Genomic DNA, 21,018 nt, shown 5'->3' with positions numbered 1-21,018 from the left:
TTTTTTTTTTTTTTTTTTTTTTTTTTGAGGAGCTGGGGATTGAACTCAGGACCCTGTGCATGCGAGACAAGTACTCTACCAAGTGAGCTATATCCCCAGCCCTGCTGTAGAACCTTTTTAATCATACTTGTTCCCCCCTAATAAGATAGCATTTTAAGTCCGGTAATGGTATACAAAATATAACCGAAAAGCTGGAGGTGAAATGTGTCCTTCCATATATATATTAATAATTAGTATAATGGTAGAAAAAAAAGATACAGACAAAAGCATTTAGGACTAACAAAGTTTAGTCAATCTGAGATCTGGTTAAGCATTTTATATAACTCCATCTTATGAAAACAATTTGGTTCTCAAAAAACTGTTACACATGACTGGCTAATGTTTATGGCTAGATTTACATTTTAGACAAAGAATAATTAAAGTAGGGCAACTTAGGAGAAAGGCCACAATATTTTTTCCCTTTCATAACAACATGCTATTGCCCCCAAGTGGTAAACATTAGAATGAACAATACATACTGCTGAGTTTTTTTTTTTTGTTTGTTTTAAACAGTTGGAAAAAGACACTAGTTACCTCTCTTTCAATTAGATCTTCTAATGATATTTCATCTTCTTTCTCTTCTTTCTTTTTATCCTTTTTCAACACAAATCCAGGAGGTAGCGCATGACGATACATGCAATTATCACCCCCTCCAGGGCACACCCAAAACCAGCCATACTTGTTATTTTCAATAGCTTCAAGGAAATGCTTGCACACCTATAGAGACAATATTGTTTAGAAGTAGTGGCTTGATGTAGTCCATTTCCATGGTAAATGCTTAAGTATATCGAACAATACATTCCACTGACATTTTAGGACTAACTACGTACATGCAGAACTATGCCTAAAAATTTATCTTAAAATATTTGATACAATGACAAATTTCCTACAGAGAGAATTCATATAAAGCTCATATTTTAGGCAATGTTCTTTCTAATTATACAAAGAACTTGTTGTTGTTGGGTATGGTGGCATACACCTGTAATTTCAGTGGCTTGGAAGGCTGAGGCAGGAGGACTGAGAATTCAAAGCCAGCCTCAGCAACTTATCGAGGATCTAAGCAACTTAGTGAGACAATAAAATATAAAAAAAATCTGGGAATTTGGCTTAGTGGTTACCTGACCCTGGGTTCAATACCCAGTACCAAAAAAGACTTTTGTTTCAAATTAGCATATATAAGTGGTCATGAAAATATCATAATTATGTTTTGATTTTATCTTTCCTAAATACTAGTGTCATACAGTAATAACAGAAACATTATACGAATTACATGACCATTTCATATTGTGAATCACAAGAGAACAAGGCTCAATAAGAACACAAAGGATAGCCACCCTTCAAAATGTGAATGGATACAAGATGCAATTATATTGAAGCCTCAGGTAACAACAACCTTTGCAAATAATGAAAAATTAACAAGTGATGTGTTTTTCCGAAGAAACAGTTGTAAGTGAAGGTAGTATTCAAAATTTTTTTTAGCATAGCAAGATTTTTCACTTTAGTAGTACTAAATATGTGGACATGAATGCAGTCTGAGAAATAATTTCACCATGTTTTAAAGGCATAATTCTTAGTATCATAGATCTACTATACACCAAAAACTCATATTTAACCTGGCAATTAAAAAAATTTTTTCCTCATTATTAAAACCAAACAAATTATTTCCCTAGTCCTTTTTAGTTTGAGACAGGGTTTCCCTAAATAGCTGAGCTTCTTGCTAAGTTGTTGAGGTTTGCCTTGAACATGAAATCCTCCTGCCTCAGCCTCCCAAATTGCTGGGATTATAGGCATGCACCACTATGTCAGACTTCAAAAAACCAATTCTTATCTGAATATATGATTATATTCATCAATATCTGAGAAAGTAAGATCACCCCAGAAAATAGCATTTAGAGGACTTTATAAAGTGGCATGGTTTTTTACTTTCCAAATAAGAATCGAATTTTGTAAAACATAACTTGTAAATTCTAAAAATAAAACTTGATGTAACTTATACTGATAAAATAAAATTTTCTAATAATCCAACAAAAAATTGTAATGATACCTTGACACATAATTCTCCCTAATAATAATTACCACAGCAACTCAATTCAAGAAAAGGACATACTATTTGAGTTTTTGGTTTTTTCTTTTCCGCCTCACCGTGCTTCTTGTTCACTACTTCTTCCAGCTTTTTCTCATCCCAATTATCCATAGTATCTAAAAGAAATATGAAGATTAAATATTTGTATCTACTGTTCCTACTAACGTATACCTCCTCAAATAGAGAGGGAATATATTGCATTGTAAGACTCATATCCTAACATATTTTTCTTTAAAACACCAAGGGTAGGCATAAAACAATATTATTAGAAATTCACCAATGCTTCCTAAGTAGCTGAGGCAAATAAGAAGGTAGTACTGTAGAAGAGTGACAAATTCAAAATAAAATTCATGGCTTTTAAACATCTCCATTTATTTATTTATTTTTAGTTGTAGATGGACACCACACATTTATTTATATTGATGAGAATCAAACCCAGTGCTTCACACATGCTAGGTGAGTGCTCTACCACTGAGCCACAACACAACTCCCACCCACACCTTCATTTATTTTATCAAAGGAATAAGGAAGTAAAATCAGATTTTGCAAAAAATAGCAAACATAATTAATTATTCTTTACAAACAATATGATGAAGATTGTTACATTTAAGTTACTAAATATCTTAACAATAAACCAAAAGGAACAGGTATTTATTTTTAAGAGAATATTAAAAAAAAGTACCTTTTTCAAGTTCTTCATCTCTTGCATCAATATAAACACTTCGTTTCTCACATTTTCTCTCCAAAGTCAAGTCATGAGAGAACTTACACTTATCTCCTTTAGTACACTGTCCTTGCTTGAAGAATGCACACACCACAGATTTGGGATCTGCACCTATATCAAATGGCATGTGAAATTTGCATTATAATCTGCTGGATAATAAAGTACAGATTGTATTTGACTAGGAAAATATTTCCTTACAGTTCTTTCCATAGCATTTTGTATCTATTTCTCTGTTTTATTCTTACTAAAAGAGGTGCGGGGGTGGGAACTAAACATAAACGTTATTACATAAATGTCACTTGCCTAGCTGAAGTCAATGAGGCAGGACCAGAGAAACAAACATGAGTGCTGCTAAAAATGTATGACTTATGCTTTATGCAACTATAGCTTTGCCTTGACTACTACCAAAGATTAAATGTTATAAATCAACAAAGGGACTGTTTAAATTCTTAATTTTTCTGATGTGTGGGGCTAACGAACGGAGTTATAGTTGTATAATGACATAGCTAATGAACAGCAAAACAAATCCAGAGTTGTAAACATCAATTACACTTCATAAAAATAACACCTCCAATATATAAGTTTTACCTTTGCTTATTTTTTGAGCAGCAACTACAGGTTTGAAAAGTTCATTCAGCTCCTGCAATTCTTTCTTTTTGTCATCTTTCTTCAATTTCTTTTCAGCTTCACTTTGTGCTACCTAAAATATTCCCAGGTTTAAAAATGTAAATTTGATTATTTACAAAACTGTTTTCACCACACAGTAGTCAATAACATAACAAAGACATTTGCATATATCTGTATCTATAGAATGGTCTTGCAGTATATATTAAATATTGGGGTTAAACTATTAAAAAGAATTGCTAAACCTTGTAATGAATTCTTTTTTGGTCTAAAAATGGTACCATGTCTAATTAAAAGCATATTCAAAAGCTTATGGCAACAAACATTAAGCATTTACTACAATGCCTAACATTTTTAGTAAATGGTTTCCACTGAGATATATTTTTCTATGACAACAACCCAAAGAAGTATGAGTACATTTTGAAGATGAGCAATGCAAACCTTCTGAAATGTACAGTCCCACGCACAATTGTTCCACCCAAAACATTACAGTGTCGCTGTGAAAAAAAAAAAAAAAAACTAGACTAGGTCATGGCAGGAAATTAAAACAACAACAACAACAACAACAACAAAAATAGTTCTAGGCACATGATTTACCTACCTAATTGATTATAGAGGATTCATCCAAACATTTATATATCAGGTCCTATGTTAGATGACAAGGAATATAAAGTTGAAAAGACAAAAGATGCTTATTTAAAGAAGTTCAGAATCTAAGGGAAAGACAGACACGCCAACAACTATAATATAATACACATGGTGCTCTGGGAACAAAAAATATCTATATACCTACAAAAATTAGATTGAGTCGATAACCTTATAGATGAGCTCTTCTGATGAGCAAGAAAGGAATGCAGAAAGTGCCAGCCAATGAAGATACAGGGACTAGAGGAACAAGGTATGAGAAACAACAGTGAGAAATTTGGACTTTACCAGCAGGTGACAGGGTACAACTTAGTTGGTTTAAAATAAGTAAGTGACAAGAGCATGTTGTTGTTGATTTTATATATATATATATATATTTATTTATTGTCAGCAGACCTTTATTTTGTTTATTTATATATGGTGTGGAGGATCGAACCCAGTGTCTCATGCTAGGCGAGCGCTCTACCACTGAGCCACAACACCAGCCCCAAGAGCATGTTTTATTTTTAAAAGGTGAGTATGGCAGCTTGGTGGAAGACAGACTAGAAATTCAAGGTTGAAGAAGGCAAAGAGCCTACTGCAATTGCTGTAGGCAAGAAAACACAAGAGTTAAAATAGTCATTAGCAGTTAGGATGGAAAAAAGAAACAAAGAGCTACTTAGGAAGCAGAACTGATAGGACTAAGTTACTGAATATGAAGTGTAAAGTAGAAGGAGTCTAGGATTATCATGTTTAATTAGTGGTGTTAAGACAGGGAATACAGGAGAAACAGGTTTTAGGATAGGAGGTGGAGATGAGCTCAGTTTGGGGCATACTCACTAGGAAATGCTTACAGAGCATCTGGGTGGAGTTATTTAGAAGAGAGCTTCATCAGACATTGATAATGATTCTACTGAAACTATTAAATAGAGTTTGATTTGAGATAAATTTTAAAATAACAGGTTATAGATCATAGGTGATTAAAATTTTAGTGTATGAGATTACTCGGGACAGCATAAAAAAGTGAGCAGAGGATGCTTTCTCGAGGAATACCTGTACTGAATCAATCAACAGACCCTATGTAGCCCATGAAAGAGAACAAGAAATACCAAACAAATTAGTAAAAACCAGAACAAAAGGGGTCAAAAAGGAATTTTAGGAAAGTAATGGCAAATGCTATAATTAGGTCAAAGACTTCCTAAATTCTGACCTTGACTAAATTAAAAAGAAAAAATTTAAGTCACTTTGTACTTCATTTTTTGGTACTGTGGATTGAAGCCAGAGGGGCTTTACCACTGAGCTACATTCTGTCCTTTTTATTTTGAAACAGGGTCTTGCTAAGTGGCTTGAGGCCTTACAAAAGAAGTTGTTAACACTGGCCTTGACTATGTGATCCTCCTGCCTCAGTTTTCTGAGTTTCTGGGATTATAGATATGTGACCCTGTGCCTGGCCACTTCACTTACTTCTTTTTAAATTTTTTAATTTGTTCTTTTTAAATATACATGTCAGTAGAGTGTTTCTGAGATATTATATATACATGGAGTATAACTTTCTATTCTTGTGGCTATACATGATGTGGAGTTACACTGGTCATGTATTCATATGAAAGAATAGAAAAGTTATGTCTGATTCATTCTACTGTTTTTCCTAATCCCATCCCCTCACCCTTCCCTTTAATGAAAAGTATTCTTTGCTCAATAGGCTCACCTCAAACATTTGTGAGGACCAGAATAAGAATACAATGGAGACTCATAAACCACTTAAAATACTTAAAGTTAGAAATCAAGTCAACATTATAAAATATGGTTTATACTCCTATTTGTCTTATGACTGCAAGAACAAGCTCAAATTAAAATGCTCAGGCTCTATGTGGGAGAGTTTCACCACACAGCAGTATTGTAGAGTTAGCCCCTGACTCCTCCTCCTTTTCCCATCCAGTTTCATCCTTCCTTGGGAGTGAAGAGAGGTGAAAAGTGCTGGAGAGATGTAGAGAATTCAGAGATGTGAGCCTAGGACACATCCTCCTTTTGGCTACCCCAGGCATACTGCTAGCACAGCAAACTCTAAATGGACATGTTTATGGGGAAGGAGCCTTTAAAGGTCCTGGAAGTAGGCTCAGTTTTGTGGGGAAGCTGTGCTTCAAAACCTGGGTAGACACATTACCTCAGACTCCTTATCCATAGGAAGAGAAATGTCTGGGGCAGACACTGAGTAGGGTCATCCTCTATGGCACAGGGCTTACAGCAATGCACCTAATGTCCAGGACTACTGCTCATTTTCTAAGTTATTAATGATGGTCAGGTACTCCATCTTCCCAGATGGTCCTGTTACCTAAGACTATATCAAAGTTATAATACTGAAGATATAATCACACCTAAATACTACCATACATTTTGTGACTTTGCACAGGCCTACGAAATCTGAAATTACCACTCAAAACACCATAAGGAAAGAAAAGCCAAGGGAGAAAGAACAGAATTGAAAAATGAAATTTCTTCTCATTTAACCACCAATGGAATTCTAGAAGGGATAACTTACCTTCCACAGAAAGAATAATGACCAATGTCACTAAATAATTTAAGATCATTTAACAAGATAGGATTCAACAAAAACTGCATAGTGCTAGCATAAAAGCAGACATATAGACCAAAGGTACAGAACAGAAGACACAGATACAAAACCATACATCTACTGTCATCTGACTCTTGACAAAAGTGCCGAAAGCATAAACGAAGAAAAGACAACGTTTTTAACAAGTGGTGCTGGGGAAACTATTCTTATGTAGAAGAATGAAATTAGGCTCTTAACTCTTACCCTGCACAAAAATCAGCTTGACATGGATCAAAGACCTAGAAGTTTGATCAGAAACTGTACAACTCCCAGAAGATAACGTACTGTCAATACCCCAGCATATAGGCACAGACAATAAATTTTTCAATAGGCCCCCTGAAACTCAGGAAATAATGTTAAGAGTTGACAAATGGTATGAAACCAAGTTAAAATGTTTCTGCAGAACAAAGAAAAAAGAATGTAAAGATAGAAACTATAGAAGAAAATCTTTGCTAGCTACTCTTCTTATAGAAAAGTTAATATCTATACTGTATAAAGAATTCAATAAACTACACCCCAAAGTCAACAAATAAACCAATTAGTAAATGGGTAAATTAATATTAATAAAATATTAACTTAATATTATGAATTAAACAGACATTTCTCAAAAGATAACATATGAAAAAGATATTCAACATCACTAGCAATTAGTGAAATACCAATCAAAACTACACAGATTTCATCTCACACCAGTTAGAATGGCAGTCATCAAGAATAAAAATAATAAATGCTGGAGAGGATATGGTGAAAAAGAAACACTACTATGCAGAAAGCCATCTGTGAATTACATGAAGGTCTTCTCCTGGTATGGTAGCCAGGGAGATTTAGGTTTGGCATTGTGAACTCTCATGGCAATAGATTACCCAATGCATGTGACCTTTATCTCCGCTCTGCTAGGAAGATACCTCATAATAGCTCTGGAGTTGGGCATACCTGTTGGGAACTGAACAGCCCACATTTAACCTTTTTTGGAAGGCCTTTGATATTTCCAGATATAAATAAAGCAGACACAGGCTCCAATTTACCAGAGTATAGAAGCTCCATCTGCTGATTGGCTTTCCCATCCTGCCCCTGCTTTTGAAACTGCTTTCTGTGTTCTGTGGTTATTTTTCGCCCTTCTATTTTTTCTCAGCTTTTATTTCTCAGCCAATCCATTCCACTGAGGGGAACCCCATTTCTACAGCCTACGTGGGACGTGGGTGAGACTACTACACTGTTGGTAGGATTGTAAATTAGTACAAGCACTATGGAAATCAGTATAGAGGTTGCTCAAAAAACTAGGCATGAAACCATCATATGACCTAGTGATACTACTACTCAGTATTTATCCTAAAGAATTAAGTCTTCATCTGGGCTGGGGATAGCTCAGTTGGTACAATGCTTGCCTCAAATGCACAAAGCCCTGGATTTGATCCCCAGCACCACAGGAAAAAAAAAAAGAATTAAAGTCATTATACTATAGTGATACATGCATAGCCATGTTTACAGCAACACAATTCATAATAGCCACAATATGGAACCAGCTTAGATGTGTATCAATGAGTAAGTGGACAGAGACAATCTGGTATATCTACACAATGGAGTTTTATTTAGCCATAAAGAATATATAAATAAATTATGTTATTTGCAGGAAAATAGATAGAACTAGAGACCATTATGTTAAGCAAAATAAAGTAAGATGAAATCAGAAGGTCAAGGGTTTTATGGTTTCTCTCATATGTGGAAACTAGAGTGGAAAAGGAAAAGAAAGGTGGGAGTCTCATAAAAATCAAAGGGAGATCAGTATAGGACAGAGATTACGGGATAGGAGGAGGGAAGTGCTGAGAAGTGATACTGGCCAAATTATATTGCTATAGTGTATGTATATATAAATATGTAACAAATCCTCTCATTATGTGCAACTATAATGCACCAATAAAGAAAGGGTAAAGAAAAAACAAGAAAGGATTCAAACCAATGTTCTGTTATTGTATATATGTATGAATATGTACTCAACTCCAAGGTTTACCATAAGGTTGTCCCTTAGTATCTGTGGGTATTGATTCCAGGTCCCATGCCCAGGACACCAAATCTGTGTTGTGTATTCTAGTTCCTTGAGCAAAAAGTCTGTGCTTGTTCAATACAGAGCCTCTTAGTCCTAATTAGGCAGTACATGCCAGCAACAATATAACAATTGTTTTAAACATTTATGATCTGTAGTTGGTTGAATCTGACAATATAAACATCTGTATATGGAGGGCTGACTGTACATTTTTATTAAATCAGGTTAGCCGCTGGGAAGAGCAATAGATTTTGACTCTAGAATCAAGCTGAAAGTCAGGTGAAAGGAAAGGGTTGAGAAATTGATTTGCAGACAGCATGACTGAGAGAATCTGGTTTCAGACAGAGGTTAACATCTCACAAATATTTATTCTGATATTCTCTCATATGAAAAAAAAAATCTGTAAACACAAAAAATCTCTTCTTTCCCACATTTAAAAAGAAAGTACTTCCAGAAGTTAAGGAAAAGGAGATAGGAGAGGTTAAATAAAAACAAAATCAACAAAGGCACCAAAAACATACACTGGAGAAAAGATAGCCTATTCAACAAATGGTGTTCGGAAAAACTGCAATCCATATGCAGCAAAATGAAATTAAACTTCTATCTCGCACCCTGCACAAAACTCAACTCAAAGTGGATCAAGAATTTAGGCACTAGAACAGAGACCCTGAGCCTAATAGAAGAAAAAACTAGGCCCAAATCTTCATCATATTGGTTGGCTTAGGACCTGACTTCCTTAACAAGACTCCTAAAGTGCAAGAAGTAAAATCAAGAATCAATGGGATGGAATAAAACTAAAAACCTTTCAGCAAAGGAAAACAATAATGTGAAGAGAGAGTCTACAGAATGGGAGAAAATCTTTACCACACACACCTCAAAAACAGCACTAGTCTTCAGGATATATAAAAAACTCAAAAAACTTAACACCAAAAAACCAAATAACACAATCAATAAATGGGCTAAGGAACTGAACAGAACAAGAAATATAATTGATCAGCAAACATGAAAAAGTGTTCATCATCTCTAGCAATTAGAGAAATGCAAATCAAAAGTACTCTAAGATTTCATTTTACTCCAATCAGAATGGCAATTATCAAGATTACAAGCAATAAGTGTTAGTGAGGATGTGGGAAAAAAGGTACACTTTAACTTTGCTGGTGGGACTGCAAATTGGTGCAACCACTATGAAAAAAAGTATGGAGATTCCTCAGAAAACTTGGAATGGAACCACCATTTGACCCACTTATTCCACTCCTTGGCTTATACCCAAAGGACTTAAGACTACAGTGACGCAGCCATATCAATGTTTACAACAGCTTAACACACAATAGCTAAACTATGAAACCAACCTAGGCAACCTTCAACAGATGAATGGATAAAGAAAATGTAGTATGTATGTATATGTGTGTATATATATATATATATGCACAATGGAATATTATTCAGCCTTAAAGAAGAATGAAATGAGATGCCAGTAAATGGATGGAGCTGGAGAATATATCATGCTAAGCAAAATAAGCCAAACCCAAAAAACCAAAGGCCCAATGTTTTCTCTGTTAAGTGGATGCACATCCATAATAGGACAGGGGGTACTGAAGAATGAAGGAACTCTGAATTGTGCATAGGTGAGTGAGGGGAGGGGAGGAGAGGGGAGAGGGTGTGCAGATGGAAATGACAGAGGAATGAGACAGACATTATTACCCTAAATACTTGTATGATTACACTACTGGTGTGACTCTGCACATGTACAGCCAGAGGAAGAAGTTGTGCTTCATTTGTGTACAATGTGTCAAAATTCATTCTACTGTAATGTATAACTAATTAGAATAAAAAAAAAAAAAGAAAAATCTTTAAGGAATAAAGACTCCTATTTATAAATCTCAAGGAATGAAAGATCTAAGAACCTGAAGCAAAAGGGCTAAATCTGCTGGGCACAGTGGCAAATGCCTGTAATCCCAGTGGCTCAGGAAGCTGAGGCGGCCCTAAGCAACTCAGAGAAAGGCTCAATGTTTTTAATGAGTTTTCAATGAATAATGTAATTTTGAAATTTATAGAGGAATAAATAAACAAGAACAATGACAATAACAAAAGACAAAAAGAAAAAGCAGCATTCTGGGGAATGAACTGCCTTACAAGTTAACAGTATATTATAAATACACTAATAAAAAAAATCAGCATGATACTGATTTAGGTGCAGACAATTAGAGCACAAAAGAGAATACAGAAACACATCCTAATGTATCTGAGACTTTACTATGAATATATGTCAATGGTATTTTAATTCAGTAGGATGAATTATGCTGGCTATTAAAGAAAACAAATTCAAAAATATATAAAATATATTTCTTTGACAAATTGTTGACTGAAAATAATATAGGAAAAAAATTAGAAAAAGCATGTATAATCCAGAAGAAAGCGATAAATTTCAACCATATTTTTAAAAAACCAGACATACAATATAAAAATAAAACTGTTGTGCAACAAAATAGAACTAAAACATCACAAATTATCTGCAATATTGACAAAGGATATCCCTCACAAATTAACATAAAACAAAGAAAAACAACAAAATAAAGAATTTCAATAGGAAAGTAAAAAATGTGCATACCCTAATAAGCAATAAGCTTATGAAGATAATTTCCAGTAGTGAGGTAAATGACGTGAGATTATCACTTCATACATTTTATATTGGAAAACATTAAAAAGAACTTCAGTACCCATTATTTATGCACTGCAAATGAAAATGTGATATATTATATAGTCTCTATGAAATGTGATCAGGCAAATTTATTAAAATTTGAAATCTATTCTCTTGATCTAGAAACAGAAAGTCTTTTAGTAGATAACTATGACACAGAAACAAAAAACCACAAACTCATGTAAGAACATGTGTTCAGGTAAGGACATATGTAAAAGGATCCTTCTTGTAGAAGTGTTCTTAGTGTCAGAAAGCTAGAAACAAAATGATCACTTAAAAATAGTGAAACAGATATAATATACCCATACTGTAGAATAGTATGGGTCTACTGCAGCCATTATTAGAATAAGTTAGAGCTATATTAAAATGGCTTGGAGGTTATTTACATCCAAATTGATCAATGGTTCTGCAGATGTAAATAATCCTGACTTTAAGGCTGGTGTGATGGCTTTGGCTAACATTCTACAGATTCAACATCAGATGATTACCAGGTAATGCTTAAGGCAATTCACACTTTGATTCAAGAGTGCCTAAGACAAGATGCAGTTGCTAAAGCAAATCAAACAAAAGAGGGCTTGCCTGTTGCTTTAGATAAAAATATTCTTGGCTTTGACATAGGAGATGCAGTTCTTAATGAAGTTGCCTAGATTCTGCAATTGCTGCATATAGAAGAACTCAGACAGCTACAGACAAAAATTAATGAAGTCCCAGTAGCTGTTTTGGCAATTATTGCTGATACAAAGCAGACCACAAACTAGTTAGAAGATGAACATTTTAGGATTTTAGCTTCTTACTTACTTAGTACAACTGGGATATATGTAAACTTCCGGCATGTGTTTGGAAATCAAATGTCACCTTTTCAAGGGCGGAATCCTAAAATATTGACCATGTTCTAAAGGTTTAACACCATTGCTTTTTTCTTTAATAAAGTTTGGGAAAATGGAAAAAAATGGCTTATAGGAACATCCAAGAGGTATGACTGAGAAAGAAAGGAAAGATGAAAAAGAATTTAGGATTCCATTTTGATATACAATTATAACATCAAATACCTTTATCAGGGTCAGATGCTAAATAATGTTACATCTGTTAAGAAAATAAAGAAATTCAAATTATTTACCTGACGTGGATTTTGCTGACCAAATTTAACTTGGTGAGTGACAGCCTTGATAAACTTCTGTTGCTTTGCGCCTTTCTTATTCTTCAGACCAAAAGTTTTGTCCTAAATGAGAAAAAACATAGAATTATCTCAGGAGTTCCTATTATTATTTTTCCACTGCTATCTAAAAATTATTCATTTACTTATTGATAAAAATACTGTTATTTGTGACATACAGACAAGTGAAACACTAAAATATCAAGCCAAGGCAATATATGACTTCAAAACATCACGCCCAGATTCTTTATAATTCAGTACATACAACAATCATTAAATTTCCTACTATGATGTTTTATTCCACAGTGTATTTCAGAATTAAGTTTTATGGGATGTGTAGAGTTGTTATACTGGGGTAAGTTCTACAGTCAAGTTTAGGAACATGTTTAGGATAATAAATAGGATTCTTTATTCTTTTTTTTTTTAATATTTACTTTTTAGTTGTAGTTGGACACAATATCTTTATTTATTTATTTTTATATGGTGCCGAGGATTGAACCCAGGGCCTTGCACGTGCTAGGCGAGTGCTCTACCGCTGAGCCAAAACCCCAGCCCCAGGATTTTTAATTCTTTTTGTTTTCTTATTGCAGTGCTGGGGGTTGAATCAAGGACCTCAGACGTACTAGGAAAGGGCTCTACTACTGAGCTATAGCCCCAGCCCCAGATTCTTTCTCCCTCCCCCCCCCTTTTTTTAAGAGAGAGAGAGAAAGAGAGAGAGAGAGAATTTTTTAATATTTATTTTTTAGTTTTCGGTGGACACAACACCTTTATTTTATCTTTATGTGGTGTGGAGGATCGAACCCAGCGCCCCGCGCATGCCAGGAGAGCGCACTACCGCTTGAGCCACATCCCCAGCCCAACTCCCCCTATTTTTTTAATAGATGCATTATAGTTGCACGCACTGATGGGACTTGTTTACATATCTGTACATGCACATGATACACAAAACATAATTTGGCCAATATCATTCCCAACATTTTCTCCTCTCCCCCCATGTCCCGTACTTTGGGCCCTTTTCTCTACTGATTTCCCTCTGATTTTCATGAGATCTACCCCAATCTATTCTTTTTTCTCTCTAGCTTCCACATAAGGGAAAAACACATGACCCCAACCTTCTGAGTTTGACTTATTTCAATTAACATAATGGTTCCATCCATTTTTCCTGAAAATGACATAATTCTTTTTTCTTTATCAGTCCCAGAGTCTTAATTATTAAGCACATGATATCTCAAGAGGCGTTAGCAGAGGGAATATAGTATGCAGCACTTTAAAATCTTAGTTTACCTCACAGTACTCTTTTATCAGAGTGTGCTAAAAGAAAATACACTGCTGATCATATTTGGGGGAATACTGTCAAAGAAAAAAGACATATTAAGTTCTGAACTAGTTGTTGGGGCAATAAAGTTCCTCTCAAAAGAAATTACATTTAATCAAGAAATCAAACTACTGAAACGTATACATTCCTAGCTGTTGCTAAAATTAAAATTGCCTAACTATAAAGTGACACTTTATCTGAATCTGGAATATTACTGATAAGAGCAGCTATCAATTATGGAATGCTTATTATGCGATAGGTACTAATGGTAAACCTTAGCTACTTATCAGTATGCAGTACAGAAAACATTCAGAAGCCATTGCATAAGTATGTGCATATGTGTATACATCTTTGGGGGTTGCGGTGGGCTAAATGATGCTCCTCCAAAATTCATGTCCACCTGACCCTTAAATATGACTTAATCTGGAAACAAGTTTTTGCAGATGTAATAAGTCAAAATAAGGCCATACTAGATTAGGGTGAAAACTAATCAGATAACTTGTATCTTTATAAGATATAGGGGGGAAAAAGGCAATGTGAACACAACAGAGAATGGAGTGACAATTATAAGCTAAGGAAATGACAGATTGTTGGATGCCACCAGAAACTAAGAAGAGACAAGAAAGGATTCTTCCTTACAGAATGTTCTCTGTGAGAAAATAAGCCACCCAGATTTTGGTAATTAGTTATAGCACCCTCAAGAAACTAGCACAGTTTGACCCCAACATTAATGGCCAATATTGCAGGAAACCATCAAACACTGGTATCTGAAATCTTTTTTGTGTTTGTTTTTTTTGTATTCTCTGTTTTGGAAGGAGCTTCTGGCCTGGAGGTAAATTAATGTGGCTACAAGACCGGAGAAGAGAACTGGTAGAGGAAAATGTTTGAGTTTCCACAATTCCCTTCGTGGCCATTTTCCAGGCCCACATTTTTACTCCTCCTTTCAACTAGTCTATGCCTACAGTTCCAGAGCACAGAGGCCACTGTAGGCATAGACTAGTTGCTACTGAGCTCAATCCCCAGTACTGCCCTCCACTACAAATGATCAGTATCAAAGTACAATATCTATAGATGCTTTGAAAGGGAACAGTAAAGGTGGGCTTCAACCCATGCCCTACATGCAATTACACAGAATAAGCAAGCTATGAATAATCAACAGCAAGCAGCAAGGTAGACACTGATATATGAAACTTGGAAAAGAAAAGAGTCCCTAAGGGGACCTGCCCTGCTACAAAGAAAAGTACACATGGAAAAGTTTCTGGTAGAGGTGCATAAGTTCCAAAACTCTATGCACCCCCAAAAAAGAAGTTTTCAGGTTTAATTACACTGCTTTAGCACATAATTAACCAGTCTAAAGAGATAATGAATGACTTGCATTTTGAAAGTCTCTAATTAGAGTTCAGAAATTATTATTTTTGAAAGGGAAAGCAGTCATCTAACATACACTAAACATATATTCCTGAATATATATCTTATTGGATTTTCTTAACTCAATGATAGACTGCCTGAATCCCAATCCCAAATAGAGATGGGCCAACAATTACCCTCTTTGCCATAGTTTTCTCAATAGAAAAGTGGATCTTTTTTAACCTTTTAAAAGTTAAGGTTCACAAAGGAGAAGATGTATACCATAGTGATTGACAATAAGGACTTAAGTCAAATTTCCTGGTTTGAATCCTAATTCTGCTTCTTGCCATTTTAGTTACTTCAAGCAGGTTACATAACCTTTGTGCTTGTTTCCTTTACTCTAAAAATGGTAGTAATATTTATTTCATTGAGAGAATTAAAGGAGTTATATACAAGCTACATGTGGCTTGTATGTTTCCTTTCTCCTTTCTCCAAAACACTGAGAACTGTGTCTAGGCCTGTAAGTGTTAACTATGAGGTGACCTTTGATGTTAGTACCAAGTTATATTTGACTTTAAGCAAAGTCCTTCCTCTTTCCACCAAAAAACAATTATGCACTTCCAAGAGAAATGTGGTTAAGTTGTAGGGCAGGTTGATATGCAACAAGTTTTCCATATAGCACTCTGTAGGTCTGGAATACCAACAGAACTCCTTGAAAATAGGATGTTATAATTTGGACTACTTCAATAAAGCTTTTTTCTTGAACACAGAATAGAATCTTATCCAAAGACTAGCCTGGATTTTGGAGTGGGGGAACACGAGGTAGGAAAAGAAGGTTATGGTGAATCCCAAATCAGGTTAAAATGAAACTTGAGAAACAGTGGCCCTCATTGGATTAGTAAGGTTTCAAAAGTGAGGCTTTAGAGAAGAAACAGTACATGTTTGTTTCAGTAGATGACTTGGAAACCAAGTATGAACAAGTTTAGAAAACAAGCTGTAAGGGGGCCAGCATTCCCTCTATTCTTTAAAAAAAGTAGTGGAATTTGAAAAAAAAAAAAAGGAAGCAAGGAAAGAGTGGGTCAACAGTGAATACTGTTCAAGATAACCAGGTTCTATTGCTTGGGATACTAAGGTAAGCAGAGGCTGGCATAGTTTTAAATCATTCCTTCAACCCTACCCAGGCACTATCTAATATATTTTGTTGTTCATATATGCAAAGGATATTCTGTAATTTATTAATCTAGCTTCAAGTAATCACTAGTTAATCTCAGCTAAAGTTCTTCATTAACAACCAAAAATTTCTTTTTCTTCATTCTTCACACACATAGATCCCATTTCCATAGGTCTCTATCACTATTTCTTTGCTGCTATAGTCCTCAAGTAAACATTCTCTCCCTCTTTTTCCTTTGGTACTGGGAACTGAACTTAGAGATGCTTTACTGCTGAGCTATATCCTCAGCCCTTTTAATTTTTCAAATTTTATTTTATGGTACTGGGGATTGAACCCAAGACACTAAAACCACTGAGCCACATCCCCAGCACTTTTTATATTTTATTTAGAGACAGGATCTTGCTAAGTTGTTTATGCCTTGCTAAGTTGCTGAGGCTGGTTTTAAACTTGTGATCCTCCTGCTTCAACCTCCAAGCTGCTGGGATTACAGTTGTGTACCACTGTACCTGGCCTAATCTTTTAAATTCTGAGACAGGGTCTTGCTAAATTGCCAGCCTTAAACCTGTGATTCACTGGGACTACAGGTATGTACTGGCTCTTACATGAACATTCTTTATTCACTTGCCTTAAACACTCTTTCCAGAATCAACCTTTCTATTGTTCAAAGCTGAATTTAATTTATTATTACATTTTAGCTGCAAGAAAACACATGGTATATACCATTTGGGACCAATGTGTGAATGGCTAATAGAACCATAAGCCTCTTTGGTATTCTGATTTCAGAAAGAAAATAACTATTCATACAACGAATTCATAAATTTTGAGTAGTTTACATGAGAGAAAGAAAAAAAATAGTCAATATAAAAAAATATTTCCAGTGGGCAAGAAATAAGCATCCTATAGACAGTGCAAGTTAGTCTGCAATAATTTCCTTAACTAGCTCTTATTTGTAATATAGTATTAATAAGACCTGTCATCTATAGAATATACATGCTATAAGGTGGATACTTTTCATGTTGTGTGCTCTGAGCCGCAGCCCTCCCTTTTCCCACAAAACTGTTGAAAAATCACATGGTCTACTAACTATTTGTTTATCATCTCATTTAGCTTGGAGAATAGTAGTTTGGATAGGTCATGTATGTAACTTGTCCAAAATTACAGAGCTAGGAATTTGAAATACAAGACACAAAACCCAGGTCTATAGGACTCCAAAATTAGTGCTCCTTTCACTAAATTATGCTACTTCTCAGGCTATAATATGGCTTAGTGATAGAGCACGTGCCTAATATGCACAAATTCTCAGGTTCAATCCCCAGTACCATAAAACACACAAAAATTAGTAAAAAAAAAAAAAACTCTCTACCTTTCATGCATCTTTTTTACTTCCTTTACTTAATTCTCAAAAGTTGCATGTTGTTGCTTTTCTGCAGTAAGCAGCTACACTGTTGGCAGTTGTACCAATATAAATACAGAAGAGGGGACAGGTAGGTAAAACAACCATTTAAAGTCTATTCAAAAGTACCTCTAAAGGAGCAGCGGGTGTAGTTAGCTCAGTTGTAGACTGCAAGCTTAGCATGGGTAAGACTGGGTTCAAATCTCAGAACCCCCCCAAACTGCTGAAAATCACATTCTACTTAATTATTCATTTGACTGATTTAGAATTTCAGGTCATAGTAATATAAATTGGACATAACTTTCCTGTGTTCATATATAAATATACCACCATTCTACCTCATGTACAAGAATGGGATCCTAATTAGAATGTTATAGCTGTGCGTGTGTGTATCTTTATGAAATCTTTCAAGTTTTAGATGTTAGCAACTATTTAAAAATTAAACAGTATGTGCAGAAAACAAACAAGTGTATCTTACCTTAATTTATATGGTTCGGTAATAAAAACACTTTCCAGCTGAAATTTTACAAATCCATACAAAAACTAATAACGTAGCATTCTAGATGAAACTGATGGGGAACTGAGAGCTAAGCTTGCTCTATCTCTCCATATGCACTTACAGTCATGGAGACATGCTAGGGCTTTAGGAGAGTTACACATAAAACCAAACCAAACTATTAGGATTTTTTTGGTCAGTAAATATAGTTGCCTTTTTGCATTTTTCTTTGGTGATATCTTCACTAATGAAACCTTAAAAATAACCATGTTGGCTGGAGTTATAGCTCTGTGACAGGCTCAAGTTCCTGGGTTCAATTCCCAGCACCAAAACAAATCAAAATCAAGCCATCTTGTTACAAGTTGAATGGAGCCATAACATACTGTTTATCAATCTTAGAGTTGATGGTATCCTCTCAATAACTACCATGTACAATTCCTTAAAAATATTTTACCAATTAAAAATAAAACATTTATGTATGTAATGTTAAAAATATAAACAGTAAATATATATGTACTTAAAACTCTATAATGTATGAAGTGTATCTTAAATTTTCACATAACATTTATTATCATATGGGAGTTTTACTTTGTATCATGGTTTACTGGTTAACTCATTAACTTCATCTCAGGAAAGAAAACCTACATGTAACATCCCTAAATGTCCTTGTTTACAAAGCACTGAGTATTATTAAATTATGGTCCCCAGAGATTTACCTAAGTGCTATATCACTTCCTGACAATTTTAAAGAGTACAGGTTCTACTCCAGGGGAGAAACTTAGCCAAGGTTATTGTAATTCTTCACAAGCATTTCACTTAAATCAGCAGACTAAAAATTACATGAAAATTGACCAAGTTCTGATTATATTTGTACAACAAAACCATAAGGAGTCTGACTGCTTTCAGGGCCATGATAACCGAATATTAAGAAAGAAATACCTCATTGGGGTTATATAATATGTTTATGGAATGCTAACTACTGATCATTATCTTAAGGAAACTGGTACTGTCGTTGGAAAACAGGTGTACAACACTTAAGAACGTCAATACCGTTTTTCGGCCATTAAAGGGCTACAGGCTCAATGCACTGAACATATATACATACGTATACACGCATACATATACATATAAATTGGGGCATGGTGTTTAATACACCTAATGACATAAGCCTAACCTCTCTTAATGAGTATTTCTATTTAATTCAAATTGTATATATCAAGTGCGATGTGTGAGATGCTGGGCTGTGATCTAAAAGAAACCAGCATTCTTCTGGGAAAGTTCACAGGTGGATCAAAACAGACACCAAGTTGTAATTTGCTGGCTCGAAAAAAATCAACCGCACAACTCCTCGGTGGTGGGTAAAGAAATAAGAACACAAAGGCCTGTCATGAGTTGGTCTTCCAGAAAGACTGACCCGAGTCCGTCCCGCGTACGTCTTTAAACAACTCTAGAAACGTCTCCGATTCTGAGACTAGCAAAAGACAAAACCCATGGGTCACTTCACACCCGGTGGATGAAAGAGGGAGGACGTGTGTGCGGAGAAGCAAAGCCCAGGTGTGGGGGCGCCAGAAGCGTCACTACAGCAATGAGAGGCAGCGAGCGTCACGAGCGGCTTGAGAAGGGGCAGTGGGCCCTGGAGCCGAAGGCAGGGACACGTGGCCCCACAAGACGCGAGCAGGAGCCCGGGGAAGCGGTGAGCCTGCTTCCCGGAGGGCTCGCGGCGTGAGTGGGGGAGGGGGTGGCTACTCACCTCAATAATCTTCTCCTTCTTTTTCTGCTCCGCCTTTTTGCTGCCCCCGGCCTGAGCCTGTTTCTTGGGGGGCATTGCGGAGACAGGTGTAACTGGCCAGACTTAAGTGGGGATAGATACCCTCGGGAGATCTGGCAACACGGCAGAAGGAGGAAGACGCGGCCGCCTTCGCCGCCGCAGCGCACGGAAAGCGAGTAGCTCATTCGCCGCCGAAACGCGGCCTTTGCGACAGGTCGGTGTCGCAGAGCATTGTGGGTAGCGAGGAGCTGCGCCCGGAAGCGAAGCGGCGCGTGCGCTTTTGCCGCATGTGGCCTGGAGCGGGCAAGGCGGGACGTGGGAAAATGTTTATGCGTCACACGTGATATGGCCCTTTCCTAGGTTGTGCCTGCGGGAGGATGAAGATGAGCAAGAGGGCTGGGTTCCTGCGTATCAGTGCTCCCTCCGCGCCGTCTTTCTCTGACTTTGACGACTCTTATTCATCCTCACTTTGGGTGTGCACTGTCCCCATCCTGAGCCATCACCGAGTGCCCACAGCAATTCGGGGCTGCTGGGTGCGCAAGTTTACCCAGTTACCTTCTTGTACTTTGGCGGGGATAGGGCTGGACAGCTCCAGGGTAGCGGCGCCTTCAGATTCCAGAGAAGAATTATGAAGAAATGGAAAAACTCACCGGTCATTTGAAAAGTGCCAGGGATGGTGTCCCAGTGAACGGGGCACTTGGACTCCTTTGAAGTACCGTAATTTAGTTATTTTCAGACTCTAGGAAAATGCCTAAGCGATTCCTAAAACTCCTTTATAATGTGAAAGTTAAAAAAAAAAAAATCCTAGTAAGAGCCAAATTTACTGGGTAAATTCAGAAATTACTTGGTACATTGCACACATTATTTCATCTTATTATTACAACTACACTGAGGTAGGAATTGTTACTTTTCCCATTTTATAGATGAAGCA

The 21,018-nt window shown here is 36.1% G+C and overlaps 1 protein-coding gene across 1 annotated transcript in view; it reads right to left on the bottom strand.

The window, feature by feature from the left end:
* The window catches only part of Zc3h15 (zinc finger CCCH-type containing 15), a 25,207-nt gene extending 4,900 nt beyond the window's left edge, over positions 1-20,307 (bottom strand). The window contains exons 1-6 of the mRNA XM_015481131.1: positions 20,070-20,307; positions 12,562-12,663; positions 3,435-3,546; positions 2,805-2,957; positions 2,147-2,238; positions 574-756 (exon numbers count right to left, since the gene is read on the bottom strand). Coding sequence (XP_015336617.1) covers positions 574-756; positions 2,147-2,238; positions 2,805-2,957; positions 3,435-3,546; positions 12,562-12,663; positions 20,070-20,144 — 717 coding nt within the window. The 5' untranslated portion in view covers positions 20,145-20,307. The remainder of the gene's footprint in view (positions 1-573; positions 757-2,146; positions 2,239-2,804; positions 2,958-3,434; positions 3,547-12,561; positions 12,664-20,069) is intronic.
* Positions 20,308-21,018: the final 711 nt, after the last annotated feature.

This window comes from Marmota marmota, unplaced genomic scaffold (assembly GCF_001458135.2).
Source record: "Marmota marmota marmota unplaced genomic scaffold, marMar, whole genome shotgun sequence".
NCBI lineage: Eukaryota > Metazoa > Chordata > Mammalia > Rodentia > Sciuridae > Marmota > Marmota marmota.
This window is presented reverse-complemented; position numbering and strand designations above follow the sequence as displayed.